The sequence below is a fragment of the Strix uralensis genome, chromosome 2, assembly GCF_047716275.1.
Source record: "Strix uralensis isolate ZFMK-TIS-50842 chromosome 2, bStrUra1, whole genome shotgun sequence".
NCBI lineage: Eukaryota > Metazoa > Chordata > Aves > Strigiformes > Strigidae > Strix > Strix uralensis.
Window position 1 is genome coordinate 42,589,622 of NC_133973.1, and position 16,078 is coordinate 42,605,699.

The 16,078-nt window shown below is 37.1% G+C and overlaps 1 protein-coding gene across 6 annotated transcripts in view; it reads left to right on the forward strand.

The window, feature by feature from the left end:
• Positions 1–16,078, forward strand: part of RPGR (retinitis pigmentosa GTPase regulator) — a 47,689-nt gene continuing 31,611 nt past the window's right edge. The window contains exons 1-8 of one of the 6 annotated variants that reach the window (XM_074858544.1): positions 31–111; positions 1,763–1,871; positions 2,298–3,340; positions 4,131–4,349; positions 9,008–9,100; positions 11,612–11,674; positions 13,251–13,409; positions 14,898–15,047. In XM_074858544.1, coding sequence (XP_074714645.1) covers positions 9,025–9,100; positions 11,612–11,674; positions 13,251–13,409; positions 14,898–15,047 — 448 coding nt within the window. In that variant the 5' untranslated portion in view covers positions 31–111; positions 1,763–1,871; positions 2,298–3,340; positions 4,131–4,349; positions 9,008–9,024. Of the gene's footprint in view, positions 112–1,762; positions 1,872–2,297; positions 3,341–3,894; positions 4,350–9,007; positions 9,101–11,611; positions 11,675–13,250; positions 13,410–14,897; positions 15,048–16,078 lie in introns of all 6 variants that reach the window. The other 5 variants (XM_074858543.1, XM_074858542.1, XM_074858540.1 and 2 more) reach the window with 5 other exon arrangements.

Sequence of the window (16,078 nt, forward strand, 5' to 3'; positions counted from 1 at the left end):
CGTGGCAGGGCCTGTGTTTACTTCCGGCAGCCGGGCGCCGCCGTGCATGGGGCCGCCCGCCGCCGGCTGCCATGGCCGAGCCCGCCGAGAAGGACGAGCTGCCGGTGCCCGGTGAGTGGTGCCGGTCCCTCACAGGGGACGGAGCTGCGGGCCGGGTGGCGGGTGGGGCCTCGTCCGCCTGGGGCGGTCCTTGCTCGTTTCCCCCATGGCGGCGGCGCTGGGCGCCATCACCGGAGCCCCAACGGCCGCCTCCTTGCCCCGGCGTGCGGTCGCGGCCCCTGGTCACGCCGCGCTGCGCTTCGCGGCCGCCCCGGCTCTCTCCGCGCTGTAAGCGCGGGTGCCCGCGGCGCCGGGCTGCGGGCCGCCGGCTCGGGCCGCTCTCTTCCGGCGTCTGGGGAGGACTACGCGCGCTGGCGTCAGAGATTAGACGGGGGCAACCTGCTGTCGTCACCGGCATGGTGTAGTGGGCAATGTTAAGCAGAGAGGATTTTTTCAGTTAGTAAATGAGTTTTGGTCCGTGGTTTCACCTACGGTAATCTTCAAACATTCGCTTGGTGCCGAGAGAGCAAAAACCTCAATTATGTTCTGTGGGATTTAGTTTTTTGAATTGGTAGGATTTAATTTCCAAACTGACGGTTTAGGTTTCAGTTGTGAAATAAATGAGATACAGAGGACGTCTGTGGATTAAATTGTCTCCTTTTTGTATACATTGAATTAAGAATAAGCATGTATTTTTATGCTAACGCTTCTGAAAGAGAAAGAAATGAACAAGAGAATTCTACTTTGGCCCAAGTGACAACGAGATCACTGTAAGCATGTTCATATATGCAGCATGGCTGGCTGGCTGGAGATAGAACAGAGTTTTCAGATGCTTTTTAGCATGTCTACGGTTGTAGGTGTGTCTACATAAAATGAGGAGAAACTCAACCCTTTCTTTAAAAAGCTTGCATTCATCTGCACAAGGCTTATTTTTAATAAAATGGTGGAAGTGAAACACATCTGGAGAAGTAGTAAATACAATTTCATACACGTCTGCTGAGCCTGATGCATAAAATAACATGTCATTTGCAAATACGGGAAACTTTTGCATTAAAGGATCTTTTCACAATGAATATCAAATTTACAGTTTAAGAGAGAACTTTACGTGTTGGAGATGGGGTGCAGACTATTTTGATGAGATTGTTTTCATTGAAAGTAAATACACGAAGATGTTTCAATGTTACTATCACATCATTTGTAGTTTTACAGCAGCAGTCTAGTGTTACTGTGTGTATTTGTGTTATCGTAGCTGACACGTTAACAAAAAGTCTGCAAGTGAAAGGTTTTTCTCTTTGTTTTCCAAAAAATTATTCTATGCTTAAAGCAAGGTTTGACATTTTAAGATAGGAGCTCTAATTGTGCTTTGCCACATTGTCTGCGTGGCTTTTGGCAAATTAATTAAACTTGTAAGTAAGTTCATTTATTTTCCTGTAGAATTAATATTTTCTCTGTCAAGCCACATGATTAACCAAAAGGTGAATGAATAGTTAAACATTCTGTGTTTTAAAACAACATTGCTGACACTTTTGAAAGTGGGAAGAATTGAGAAAACTAGACAGATTACAAGGGCAGAAGAGCTGGCTGGACTTTATTTGGGGGTGTTTTTGTTTGGGTTTTTTAGATCATGGTCTAACGATCAAAAACAGTTGTGCCAACCCATGTTTTGAAGGCTGAGAGTTTTTTATTTTAGGGGGCCAATTTTAGAGCACATGTATCTTTTCAGATGGGTGAGGAAGAGTGGTCAGTTTGGAGCCTGTCACCTCTTTACAGTGTGTCTGTCTCTCTCTCTCTCTAATCCAATTTGGAAAACCTGTTTGAATTCAAGTATAAACGTAAGTGAGAACTCTTTGTGTCAAACCGGCTTTCAGGATAAGCTTTTTATTTTACTTTCTGGGGGCAGTTATTCAGAGTTCTTTATTCTTTCTTTTACACACCCAGTAGTTTTTCTTAGAGAGTAGTGATAAAGTACATTAGTGTACTTTTAAAATAAATTATTGTATCCTCAGAACACACTAGACTATCAACAATACCTATTCTATTAGCAAATTCACGAAGGCCAGGAAAAATCAGGACTAAAATGTGAGCCTGAAAATGAAGTAGTCTTGGTGAAAGAATAGAAGAAAATGCTTCAGCCATTTTTTAAAAAAAGAGAAAGACAGGAAACTAAAATGTGCCATTGAATTAATAGGAAATTACTATTTCAAAAAGTACGAGGCAAAATTTGTTTTCACTAAAACTGACATCTTTTTGTGTTTTAGAATCGGGTGCTGTTTTCACATTTGGAAAAAGCAAATTTGCAGAAGATATTCCTAGCAAGTTCTGGTTCAAAAATGACAAACCTGTACTTATATCATGTGGAGATGAACATACTGCTATTGTTACAGGTCAGTATTGGAAATGGAATATATGATAAAAAGTTATGTATTTGGACAGCTTGGAAAGTTATGATTCTTATTGGAATCCTGAGGTAATATGTCAAATGAGGTGGTCGAGAGGAGAGAGGACTGTTCGGTGGGAACTGTTGGATGCCTTTGAAGTTAGTGTGAGGTCACTGAAGGTTTTCGCAAGACGTGCCCAAGAACTGTCATGATGGAATCTGTAATAACTGAATGTATCGTACAGGATTTAAAGTAAGCGTGACTGTTCAGCTTGAATATTTGTTGTGAATCCGACACTGTTCAGCAGTCAATCTTAAATATGGAGGTTTGTATCATCGATTTAAACAGTATCTGTTGAACACAGTCAACAAGTTAACTAGGAATCTGCCTGAAACAATAGATAAAATGGTATCTCTGAAATGAAGATCTGAATTACTGTTAACTGTCAACTGAAAATAACACTTGAAAGAGCAACTCAAAAAAACTTTAGAATCTACTAAAATCAGAAATAAATTGCAGAAGCATTCAAAGAAGCTCACATGCAATACAGTGAGCAGTGTTAATGTTTATTTTCATTTCTTTGAAATGATGGAAACAATACTAGTTGAAGAATTTGTTCAATTTATTTTACATGGAAAGGACTACTGTTGTTAATGAGCATGTGCGTCTATTGTATTGACAACTGCTGATAGATAATAAGACTTTGTTGTTATGAATTTTATATGCATATTTTCAGGACTTTTTTTGTTGGAATGTATTTATTCCTCATCAATGCCCAACTGGTCATTGCTCATTAAATAATTTCTTGAGGGTTTCTTGCTATGTCTCCAAGCAAAGTTGAAGGTGCTGGATTTTTAGAATGAACTATTCCAGGAGTGATAAAAAAGAGAGTATAGATTTCATGGACTGCAGAACATCTTGAGGTGAAATTATAGAATTAATTTTTCAAGCCTAACTTCATAGAAGATGAATTATCTATGAATAGTTTATTTTGAACAAAACCTGACAATTTTTCTTGGATTGAATGAGTTCTATTAAATTGCCTGTTGCATAAAATTAATCAGAATGTAACTCGGGGCACTGTGACATTTTCCTTTTGAAATTTTTTTAATATATCCTTTTGCATGCCCACACCCAGTTTGAAATAACACTAGTATAATTCTCAGTTTAGACAGTCAGTTTAAATTGCCTTCTTGAGTTCCCTCAGCATGTGCCTCTGCCAGCACTGTTACACTGATCAGCAACAATCCCCTAATTCCCATGGCACTGTAGTAGTGGCTGCTTAGATAAAGCTTTGAAGAAGTTAACTTGCATAGGTATGCATGCAGCACTGTTTCTCTACTATTTCCCCTTCTCCCTGTTGTTTTAATATATGCAGCATGTTTCAAAAACGTCTCTGTAGCTGGCCTGTGCTGCTGTAGTGTGCAGATGTGTCATCAGGGAAACTTCTAGATAATCAGATCTTTATTTTCTCAAGGCTTTTGAGGAGGAGGAACTGTAGAAGTATGAGTATTTCTTCGGTACCAAAAGGCTTTTTGGGACATTGTAAAGTAGAGACAAAAGTGAGGGTAAAGTACTGATCAACAATGAGCAAAGGTAGAGAAACTGCAAGAGTCGTACAAAAAAGTGAAGAAGGGAAACAGAAAACCTTTGTCCCTCATTTGTTCTTCACACCTGTGCATGCCCGTGTGCACCTCACATTTCTGCTGTTAGATGGAGTTGGATGATACAGTGGAATTACAACCCTTGGTGAATGACATTGAACTGCAGTAACACCTGGAATAAAAGCTCCAGAAGTGCACACCGATAATGACTTTACTGAGAAGGGTACAGACCTTGTGGGAAACCAGGAGCTTCTTGAAATCCAGCTGAACCTGACCTGAAAGAGGCAAAAGACAGACATCACTGAGGAAGGGAAAGTATCTCAAGCAGGTGTGTGTTAATGCATGCTTCATTTTATTTTCAGTCTTTATTTACAGGTCACAAAATTCCCCCCTCCTTTTTTTTCCACCTCCTGGAAGAGGTAGTGGGACCTTATGTAGGTGGGGGACAGTGAGAATATGATAGATTCAAATCTAACAGAAATATATCAGTTTTACACTAATGTGTCTCAACAATCATAAGTAAAACAATCACCCAAACTGATACAAAACATTTCTTAAAGCTGGTTTTGGGCAGGAGAGACAGCTACATCGAGCACCGAATCTTGACTGAATGTAATTGAAGAAAATATACAGGAGCTAATATTTAGCATTCAAACAAAATATTCAGAAATTTTCAATTCTGAATTGAAAAAAAACTTCTTTCATTGAATCCAGCATCAATATTCCTATATGACTTTTAGGAATAAAAGCCTGAAGTAAATATTCTTTGGCTTTCTAGGTCAGGAGTTAGAGTCCAGAATTTTATTTACATACTGTGGCTGTATGTTGGAATAGAAAGGACAGGTGATAGTTACTTTCTGACTTTGAGTTGGCTTGCTGAGCTAGTCGGAGAAAGACTTGTTTCTCCAGTTGTGGAGTTTGGCATTGAAATTGTGTCTCTTTATTGCTTTGCTCTTTGCCTTTAGCAACATCTTCATTAAAATGTTCAAGCAGGATTTTTTTAAAGCAGTTGTCTTCTTTAGTTCTTTAACACAGTCATGAGCAGTATATCTTCCAGCATCACTTGTAATGTGTTTAATAATGTTTCTTGACCCATTTCTATATTTTTTGGCCCAAGAATACTGACAGTCCACTCCCTGCATCTTCTATAACTGCAGTCTTTGGCAAGCAATTTATTTATCCTGTTGGGATCTGGTGTGAAGAAAGTGATGTTACGCGTATTTTTAAGAATCTCCCCCCAGTACCTTTCTATTAATTTTCTTTTGTAAAAAGCACTTATAAAGTTAACAGCTGTCTTATTGTTTATTTGCCTTGATTAGAGTATCCTAGGTAGCTTGCCCATATTTGATTAAAGAGACTGATCCTGTTCACAAGGGGGAAAATGGTGATGAAGGAAGACACATTTTCTGAATTCAGAGCTCTGGAGAGAACTGAAGCCCCCAGCGCAAGAGGGTAGAAGGAAAGAAAGAAGTATCAAGTGTATAAGTAGGAGTGAAAAGAGGTGCATATGGAACCACAACAAGATAGTATGCTCATAATTTTGAGTTTTGTAAAGCGTTAAACATTCAACAATTTACACCAAAGAGACCTTGGAATCTCTCCAGGTCTTTGGACACCAGATTCCTGCTATTCTTTCTGCCTGCCATCAGAACATGGCACAGTATCTTTTGCATTAACTGCAAGGGGAAAATGAAAGATTAGTACATGTTTGTGTTGATCTTTGATATGTGTAGGAGCAAGCAACATACTGTGCTGATTTTGTTTGTGTGATGCTAAGTGTCCTAAGCGTGACTGTTCTTATTGCTCAATAAAGCTTTTATTTTGAGAATATCATGACTTGCCTAACAAAACTGATGTCATTCCTATTTTCATGAGATGTATTTGAATTGTATATGAATTTTAAATGAACCATTACCATAGTTTATTCAGAAAGTAGTGCAAATAAATTAAAAAAAAATCATGGTGCCTGGCATATGATACTCTGTCCAGAATACTACCTTTTATGTTTTCTTCAGATATAGCTTCTCAATAGAATCTTGTAATAAATGCTCAAAGTCTGTACATTGTTTCTCCATTTCATTTCCTTCCCACACTAATATAATTTAGTAAGCCAGTGGGGGGAATATGTAAAACATACCTTTAAACGTAGGTGATAGGAATACTTGGCTACCTGCTATTATCTTGAAGCACGTTGAGGATTTCAGCTGGTATTTCCCTGCTGTTGAGTGAATTGTTTTTAGTAGCACTTCATGAGCCTGGGAAGCACATGACAGATGGGGCTCCCAGGAATCACAGTTGTGATAGCAGCTACTCCTATAAGAAGTGTACTGGTTAGGAGACACTCTCTTCCTGAAGTCTCTCACAAAACTGCTGTTCCTAAAGATGTAAGCATCTTGTGGCTTCCCTTATAGCCCTGAATTAATGTTGGTGAAACATCTGGTGGTGATAAGCCAATGCATACATACTTTGGAGAAATATTCCAGTCTTGCATCAGAATGAAGATGGACACTGGTGTTGGAAGTATGTTTTCATCACCCAAACATTCTGAGTAGCCCCTTTCTTTAGATCCTGTTCTTTCCCTTCCACTGCCCAGTCATAATCTTACTCTGCCAGACCTGTCTTCTTCCAGCCATTCCAGATGGCAGATGGCCACAATCTCTGTATGTCAGCACCAAAGAGGCAGCAAAAGACCAAGAGCAATCTGAGTTTGCAAAGTTTTGAAATATGATCTTGACTATTTGTCTGCTGTTGAATTAGTTCTCACCTCAGTGCATCTGTGGTGATGACTGGAGATACCTCAGTATGCAATTATGAAAATAGGGCCTCTTGTATACAAAATTATGTTGTGTTTCCTGGCCAGCTTAGATTTCATCATGTCTGTTCCAAAATCTGATTTGCTGTACAGACTCAGAAAGGTTGCTTCATTACAGGCGTTTGTTTAGGTTCCTCTATAGTGCCTATTAATTTTCATTCATTGTCTGAATTACCTGCTTCTGTTTTCTTTTTTTCTGTTACACTGCTAAGTGTTGGAAGCCTGAAATTTTAAAGGCTGGCACTCAGTTGTAAAAGAATGTAAAAAAATTCCTCTCATCTGTTCAGCATCTTGACTTACAAAGCAATGCCTGAGAATTTAAAGACTGGTATGAGAAACAGAAGACTATAGGATGAGAAGCATGACCTGTTGGAATTTTGAATCAATGAAAGAGAATGTGCTTAAATTAAATTACAGCAGCTTGGCTTCATATTCCCACAGGAGTACTACTGTCTTATAAAGGCAGTTAAAAAGTATAAACCAAGGATACAAGGAAGCATATACCAATGTAGGATGCCATTTGCTAATAAAAATTATTTCCGTTAAGGTGCGTTTTGCTCTTAGTGACAGATAGCTCTCTATGAGTTTTGACATGATTGCCTTATCAAAATCACGATGGTGATATAAATGCTATTAGTAAAACACCATGAGCATAGACTTGACCTCAGAGTTTCTTCCATTCCAACTTTCTTGGAAAGACACAATATTGACACACAGCCTCACATTCCAAATATTGTCAAATCTAACAATTTGATTTGTACTTTAGATTCTAGTTATTGTTACTTGTTGGTGTTTTGTTTTTTGGTTTTTTTTTTTAACTATGTGGTTGTATTTAAGAAAATAAATGGATTTTTTTTAACAGATTAAGTATTTTTTGTTGTATTTTAAACATTTCAGTATCATATTTCAAAGTTTCTGTAAATCACATTCAGAATATTCACTGGGAACCTACACTACTGAAGTACAAACAGCCATAATATTTTGGCATTATTATATGGAATTGCTGTTGTGAGTTGAGCTCATGTGATAACTGTTGATGGCTAGGGTGACAAAGTTTATTTATGGGACAGCCTTGTGATGGAGTCTAACTCACAAAGCTCTGCAGACCTTCATCAAAAGTAAACAAACTCCTTTTAAAAGTTGTAAAAGGTTTTTGGGTTTTTTTTGACAAATCAGTTTCTATTGTTTTGCAAAGATTTCTGTTGGAACAAGGATTTTATCTTTGGGTGTGAACTTTACAGTTTTACAAAAGGCAATAGTTTAAAAAATAAAATGAAATTAAATGGAATTAATTAATTTTAAGGTATTGTTAGTAGTCAGATTTGTCTGTCTAATTTGCATGCCTGATGACAAAAGTTTCATCTGTTCATATACCATCCTCTTAAAAAAACACTGGTTATTCAGAGTTACAACAGTTCATTGTTTGTAATGGTCATACCTGCAAGTTCAATGACACATCATACCAGTTTCTGAAATAAGATTCTAGTGATGCTTCTGTTGAAGATTTGTAATGTAATGTTTGCATTTAGGATTACAAAACTCCCTGTCTGCATGGTGTTTTGATGCATTTCTTCTTTATATGCAGAGTAACAACACAGTTTGGGAAAACATTGGAAAATTTATCAGAAACTATATTCTGTAGAAGTAGAAATTTGTAAATCATTTTAAGAGAAGACATTTAGCAGTAAAAAAAATACCCCCCTATAAACAGTTAAATAAGCTGAATATTATGAATTTGTGTTTGTATTAATTATATAGCTGCATTTTTCACTCCTGTCTTTGGGGTAAAAGATGTGGGTGCTCAGTTAAACGTGCTGTTATTTCATAAGTAGGCCTATAGATAGTATGGTTTCTGAACTGCAGGGTCTGTCCAAGAGTACAACATTTTATTTTCTGAAGAGCACTTTATCTGTGCTGTAATTGAAGGAGAGGATGTTTGTTCTGCTTTTTGTCCCTTCTTCTGGCTGGGGATTTCTTACTTAATGCAATTACTACTTTCATACTGAAAAATTACAAGGACATTAATTGTTGTTCACACTTAAGTATTGAATTGCCTAATCTTAAGCCTTACATTAAAAAGGAAGTAATAAATAGCATAGTGTGTGAATGACCATCTTGTCTTGAATGAGGTATTCAAACAATTTTATGGATTCTGACTGTGCATTTTTTTTCAGGGAATGGTAAACTATACATGTTTGGCAGTAACAACTGGGGCCAATTAGGACTAGGATCAAAGAACACTGTCAGCAAACCAACATGTGTTAAAGGTTTGTGTAATTTTTCTTTTTTTGTCTTTTTGAAAGGAGACCCTTGTGAAAAGGTACCTTATAAGATGCAGTTCCAAAATAACTGATTTGCCTTCTTTACTCGTCATGTGTAGCATATTACTGCACAAGCTCATAAAGGTAGCTTAAAAGGATCCCTGATTGATTTTCCATCAGTTCCAGATTCTGGGTCCTTTTGAGTCTGAAGATTACATAGAATCCTGTCTTTTTTGAGGGCTCTCATTTTATGTAATATTTGCCTTTTCTGACAAACCACATCTTCATTGTGACTGCAAAGACATCAGTCAGATGCGTGGTCTCTGCAGTGTTGTCCATGTGTTAGAAATCAGAGTTCCAACAGCATTGTGTAACCTTTGTATCACTTTTGTCTTAGCACCTTTATAAATGAAAAAATCTATCAGGAACTTTCTACAAGTATTGCTACGTTTTTAGCAAGTATAAGAAGTGCCCAAGGGGGCATGAATGTTAATATATTTGTATGAAGCAGTAAAATAAATGCCCATATTCGTTCATGTGTTGTAAAATATGTTTTCATTGCACTGTTATCTTCTTGATCTTTCCTAGCTGGTTTTGTCTTGTCAAACAACTATCCCCTTACATCAAGTCAGATCTATCCCATTAACACATTTCTTTTCACCATTAAATGTTTATCCTCATCCTTTTTGCCAGCAGATTGATCTGTTAGCTTATTGTTAAAAACAAATTATCCTGCTTCTTAAAACTCTCTTCTTCCTGATTTAGTTTATTCTACTGTCCTTTATCTGCTCCTCTGTCTATTTCACTTCAGAGGGAGAATGCAGCTACTCTCAGGTTCACATCTTCAGTCAGACATGTGAGAGATCGATTCTTACCTTGGCTTAAATGGATTGGGTTTTGTTTTTACTGTCAAATTGCAATGGAGAATAAAAGATGAAGAGGAGACAGCAATTCAAACCAGACCTGTCATCCATTGAAAAAAGTCACAAGGAGGGTACCTTTCTTCTCTTGGCAATAGGCAGCAGGAGAAATTCCTGGAGCTTTTCTCGCTAGCTTTCAGTCATCACTTGGCTTTGGGAATGGGGTTGCAAGGACACATTTCAGTTTCTGCTTGGTGCCAAATGGTTGTGGCTGCATGTTTTCTGAGAAAATACCTTGGGACTTGACTAGAAACTAATGAAATTGGTTATGAAGATTTGCCAGCAACATTGTAAATATAGCATGGCTTAGCAAATACAATTGATTAGCCAAAGTGAGAGGAAGGTTAGGGAGCACAGGCTTCTGAAGAGCTGATTAAGATCATCTCTGAAGTTGGAGGCAGAGTTTTGGGATATAAAGCAGCAAATTAAGATTGTAGGAAGAAGCCAACATTGGAAGTGTTATGGTTCCAGCCTGGTGATAGTGGTAGGTGTCAGATAGGATAGGCAGGAACCTGAGTTTGGACAATTTATGTTTGTGTCAGTGTGATAGACCAGAGACAATTCATGCTTAAGTAGATAGATTTATTTGGTGACTTGGTAAGAGGGACTTTAATCTGAATGTTACAGAGCTGATGCAAGTTGATTTGGAAGGACTGAAAAAAGGTTTGTGATAGGGATGATGGTTGTTGGCTTTGTCATAGACTAGTGCAATGGAAAAGCAATTAAAGATACATGCTATAAAAATAATGCTGTTTTAAGAGCATTGTATAGGGCACATGGACATGGCTGAGAGAAGATAAATTGTTGGCAATGATCAGTTATTGGAGAGAGGATGGAAAAGTTGGTGAGATTTTTTCCTCTGTTTCTGAAATGCCATAGGAGAAAAGGCACCTCTGTATTTTCTCTCTTTCCCACCAAAATAACTCTTGACTCCTTGTGGATACATTTCTAGTCTTTCACAGTGACCAGACTACAGAGAAATACATGCAATGGATGGTTGGTAATTGAGCTGAAATTGAGACAGAATGGTATATGCAAAAATTTCAGGCACTAGTCCACATAGGACTGTCCTTAACAGTTGAATTTAGTGATCAATAAGAGGGCAGTGCAGGGCAAAAGTCTAGCAAAAAAGGTAGCTGTGCATAATGACGAAAGATAGGGATGATAAGACAAAAGAATGGTTTGATTTTAAAAATTTAAGGTAGTGGGAAAAGTGTAAGAGGGAGTTAAGAATAATAATGAAAACTGAAGACAGCTTTAAGAATGCATTTTGTCCTGCGACATGATACATTGTTTGAGGCATATCCCATAAATGGTAAATTCTGGGGAATGTGGCATTGTGATGAAGTAGCCATTATCAAGTTAACCTGAGTGTCAGCTGTAAGATTTTAAGGTCTGTATCTGTTTTCTTGTCTTGGGGCAATTCTCATTTAGTAAGTCATATACTAGGTTCAAATGGGCAATGAATCTTGTAATCACTCTTTTGGTAAAAATACGAAAAAAATCAGAGCTCCCTTTAGAGCACAGAACATTTTGTTATTGAACCAGGTATCAGCTTGTTTATAACTTTCCCCCCCCCTTTGGCTTTAATTCATAGCTTTAAAACCAGAAAAAACAAAGCTTGCTGTTTGTGGAAGAAACCACACTTTAGTTTACACAGGTATGTAACCTATATTATGTGCATATTAAAGATAGATTTCTTCCTTTGCTTTCATACAAAATTACATTAGGAACCCCAGGAGTGTTGAGGAAGGAAAAATAAACAAAAATGGGACTAATAAAACTTGGGATTTTGATATCCAGTTCTTTGAATGCTTGATTTATTCTGAGCCAATGCATTTATAAAATAATGTTATATAGGAGTTTGCTAGCAATAGACAGATGAAAAGATTTCTTGCTGGCATTTGAGGTGTGGTTAACAATTACCAAAATTTCCTTTAAGCCCTGTAAAGGTATATTAGTATTTTTTATATATCTGTACTCAAATTTACCTTTGACAAGTAATTTATCTTTATTAGTGTGAAGTTATATGCTTGAGTAAATGTAGTAGAACTGAATGTTTTCAAGTCTTCAAATTTTGTCGCATTTTGGTTAGACAAGATAGTCTGCTATTTCAATGACAAGTTGCTTTATTAAGCTATAAATAAATAAACTGTAAATTTAAACTAAAAAATAAATTTTTAGAGAGACAGTATACAGAGAATTGATGCAAATTCTTGTCATGCTTCTAAAATTTATTTAATGGAATAGTCATCTTTTTGGTTGCAATCCTTTAGCTTGCAGTAGTGTTATAAAGAGGATTGTTTGATTATTAGGAGGTTTATATATGTGGAGGCCCTGAGCACTGTAAATAAGACTATTAGACTAAAACAGAACATTTTAATAACAGTTGAGTATGCAAGACTGCACAGGGTAAATATTAGTCACTTTTAGTGTACACACTGGCTAGATAATTTGTGGCCATTTATATAGCAAGGACCATTTATAAATTGTACGTCAGTTGCTTATCACATTTCTGTCTGGATTTGTGTTATTAATGGGCCTTATCTTTTTCATCATAGATGAACACTTTAGATGTGAAACAGTAAAATTAAAAATATAAATCTTAATTCTCTTAAGTTGAAGATATCAATCATCAGCTTTAACCTCAAGATTCTAAAACAAAATAAAGACCTAGTTAATTAAATTGAAAGTGATTTAAATATTAAAATGAGTAAAATATTTCTAATAAAAACCTAAGTAAAAATATATTTCATTCACAGTACTCAAAACTATCAAGTTATGCATCTCTTTATGTACTAATATGACTTCATTTTTTTTGCCTGTGACATCATTCACTATTTTCCTCCTGCTTTATCTTAAAATATACATAATTTGAGGAAGGAGCTTTTTCAGACTGCCAGAGCTACTAGCAGTCATTTTCTCAGAACTCTTGCAGAACTTCAAATTATATTTACTTTTTAGATCAGTCACCAGAATGGTGGGAAATGAAGTCAATCTAAGTACATACAAGGCCTTTAGAAAATTCTGATCCAAATGTGTGCAGGAAAGGCTCCTTGCTATCTACAACAGAAACTGCGAACGCCAACTTCAGGATATTTCAAGGGCAGTAGACCCCAGCTTTTCTGTAATGTTTTCCCATTGAAAATTAAATGACTTGCTCTAGTTTCTCTGACTTTTTACCACTGATGAGAATGTCTTCATTCTGTGTATTACATGTGCTTTTCTGTATGCAGAAAAAGGAAATATGTATGCTGCTGGAGGTAACAGTGAAGGTCAGTTGGGATTAGGTGACACAGAGGAAAGGACCACATTTAATTTAATTAAGTTTTTTACCAACCAGCACAAGATCAAACAGCTAGCAGCTGGATCATACACCTCAGCAGCAGTAACTGGTAAGAGCAACCGCTAATAAAATCTGTGTGTGTCCAGCCTGGTGTTCCAGGGAAACATTTATTCCAGCATTCTGTCTGCATATGTGGGTGTAGTTTCTATGCCTTCTGTCTTCTTTCCCTTGTAACCATAGTCATTTTTTGATAGCAAATTGCCTATTTCAACACAATCTGGTAAGAGGTGGCAATCTCATTAGCTTCCTGCAATTTTTGTGAACATAGACCTTTTCCATGAGCAATGGCCTGCAATGGGAGCTCAACCTATACTAGTTTAATAGGAATCCTTAAAAAGGAGAGACGGTATGAATACTCTCAAAATGGGAAAAATCTTCAGTTCATTTCCAGGGAAGTCATCTGCAAAACATGAATCTTATGAAAACTAAGTTTTTCTAATTCCACTTCTTACTGCAACTATTTTGGTCTACTCGTACAGGCTACACAGCTGTGACATTGCTGAGAGAGGCCTAACCTATGACCTATTTCTCTGATGGCAAAATTACACAGTTGCAACGTGTTGAAATCCACACAGTTATAATACTTTCAGTCATTGGATGGGTCCTTTATTACGCTATAATGTAACTTCTCAAGTTTTGCTATAAAGCAGCTATTTCTGGACACGATTAGGATGAGTTATTGAGGCTGTCATTTCAGAATGTGACAGAGAGCATAAGAGTGCATGAGAGAGCTGCTAGCCTGCTCGTTTGGTTTTTGGTTTTTTTGTGACAATTGCTAACATTCTCCTGAGATCTGTAGGTCAACTTTGAATTACTTTAGTTCCCAAGCATCTCAGTAGCATTGTAGATGGTACTTTTTTGTTCACAATTTATTTACCACCAATAAGAAATATGCAGAGAGAAGACCTCATCTCTTCTCATGTTGTTCACTACCTTTTTTGGTTTTTTTTTTTGTTTGTTTTTTACTGCTGCCATTGGTCTTTGTGTCAATAGAGTCTGGTCTTAATAAACCTGGAACAGCTATTGTGATAGTTTAAGGAAACAAAAATGAAGCTGGGCAGTGTAATCCCCTGTGAAGAGAACTGAAAGATAAGGCAAGAATAAATGGGATGTGTACCAAAGTCAGAACAGAGAATAAATTTGGAAGAATGAGGAAGTGGTGACTTGCTACTAGAAAGGAGAAGATGCCTTAAATTCACCATAATGTTTTCATACTGACCTCTGGCAACTGAATTGTCTTACACACTCAATCTTCCTCTTTTTGAAGGAATGTTTTTACATAATACTTTTCCTGTTGCTATTTATGGTCTAACATCAGTTGATGACTGAGTGTTCTGTGTCACTTTTGAAAAGCTTAAGGGATACCCTCTTACTTCAGACTGTTTTGTTGCATTGTGCTAAATACCATTTTATGTCCCTGAGATCATGACGTTTAGTAGTATCATACACAGAGTTTATGAAATACTCTTAAATGGGTAAATTACCTTTTTATTAGTTTTGGTCTTAAATCTGTTAACTATGTGTGTCTTCATTCTAGAGGATGGGCAGCTTTTTGTGTGGGGTGACAATTCAGAAGGTCAGATTGGCTTGGCTGATGAAACCTATGTCAGTGTACCTTGTGAAGTGGATGTTGGAAAACCTGTTTCCTCTGTATCCTGTGGATATTATCACTCTGCCTTGATAACAGGTAAGAGAATAGGAATAGCAGTTAGTGGAGACAAGTCAGTGGTTGTCAAATTGTTGTCTTTGTAAAGGTAGCTAAGGAGACATTCATTGCTTTTGGAACTAGATATGCCATAGCTGTTAAAAACTGCCATGTGGCAGAAAATCATCTATGTAGTTTTGTATCACATTGGAAGATTTTACCAGAGACAGGTTCTCTAAAATGTGGTCCTAATTGATTTATTTGGGAAACTTGTATGTAATGTACTATATAATTGTTTATTATTGTTGAATTAACTATAACGTGAGAAAAAATGGCAGTTAATTTTCTGCATTTGCACATTGTTGTGCAAAAGTATATTAGAAAGAATGACTATCTTATCACACTTTAATTTCATGAAAGTTATGACAAATGTTGTGGATTAATACTATGGTTTCAATAACTAACTTTTTCTTAATAATTTTTTTGTGATGATCGAGGAATCATTTTCTCTAGAAATATAAATATTGAATAGACTTACTATGTTTTGAGGAAAAATTAATCTCATTTGCTAGCAGTGCAAGATTGTTGTCAAAGTTTTATGTTATGTCTTAAATTTTAAGTTTTGAAGACAGTTAAACATGCAGTTGTCCTCGTTTAACCAGGATAGGGTTAAGTTTCCCCAGCAGTGGGGGGGAGCTCTAGCCGGGTTATTCAGATACCATGCGGACGTCACATCCTGGCAGGTCACATTTTTCCTGGCGCTGAGCGCGGTGCACTCGTGGTTTTGTACATCGTGCTTCAAACTGCTGTATTTGGTAGCTATTGTGCTCTGCTCATTGCTATCACTATTACTGTTATTGTTATTGTTGTTGTTTGTTGTGTTGCTATTGCACTGTTGTATTAAACCTTTCCTTATTTCAGTCTTGGGGCTTTGTATTTCACTCCCTTAGTGGGGGAGGGGTAGCGGCCGCGTGGTCTCAGACCCCGGCAGGGGCTAAACCACCACAGCAGTATACAGTATGAGGAGAAGCATATGCTACAGTGAGCCTGTATCTGATCACCAAACCAACCCA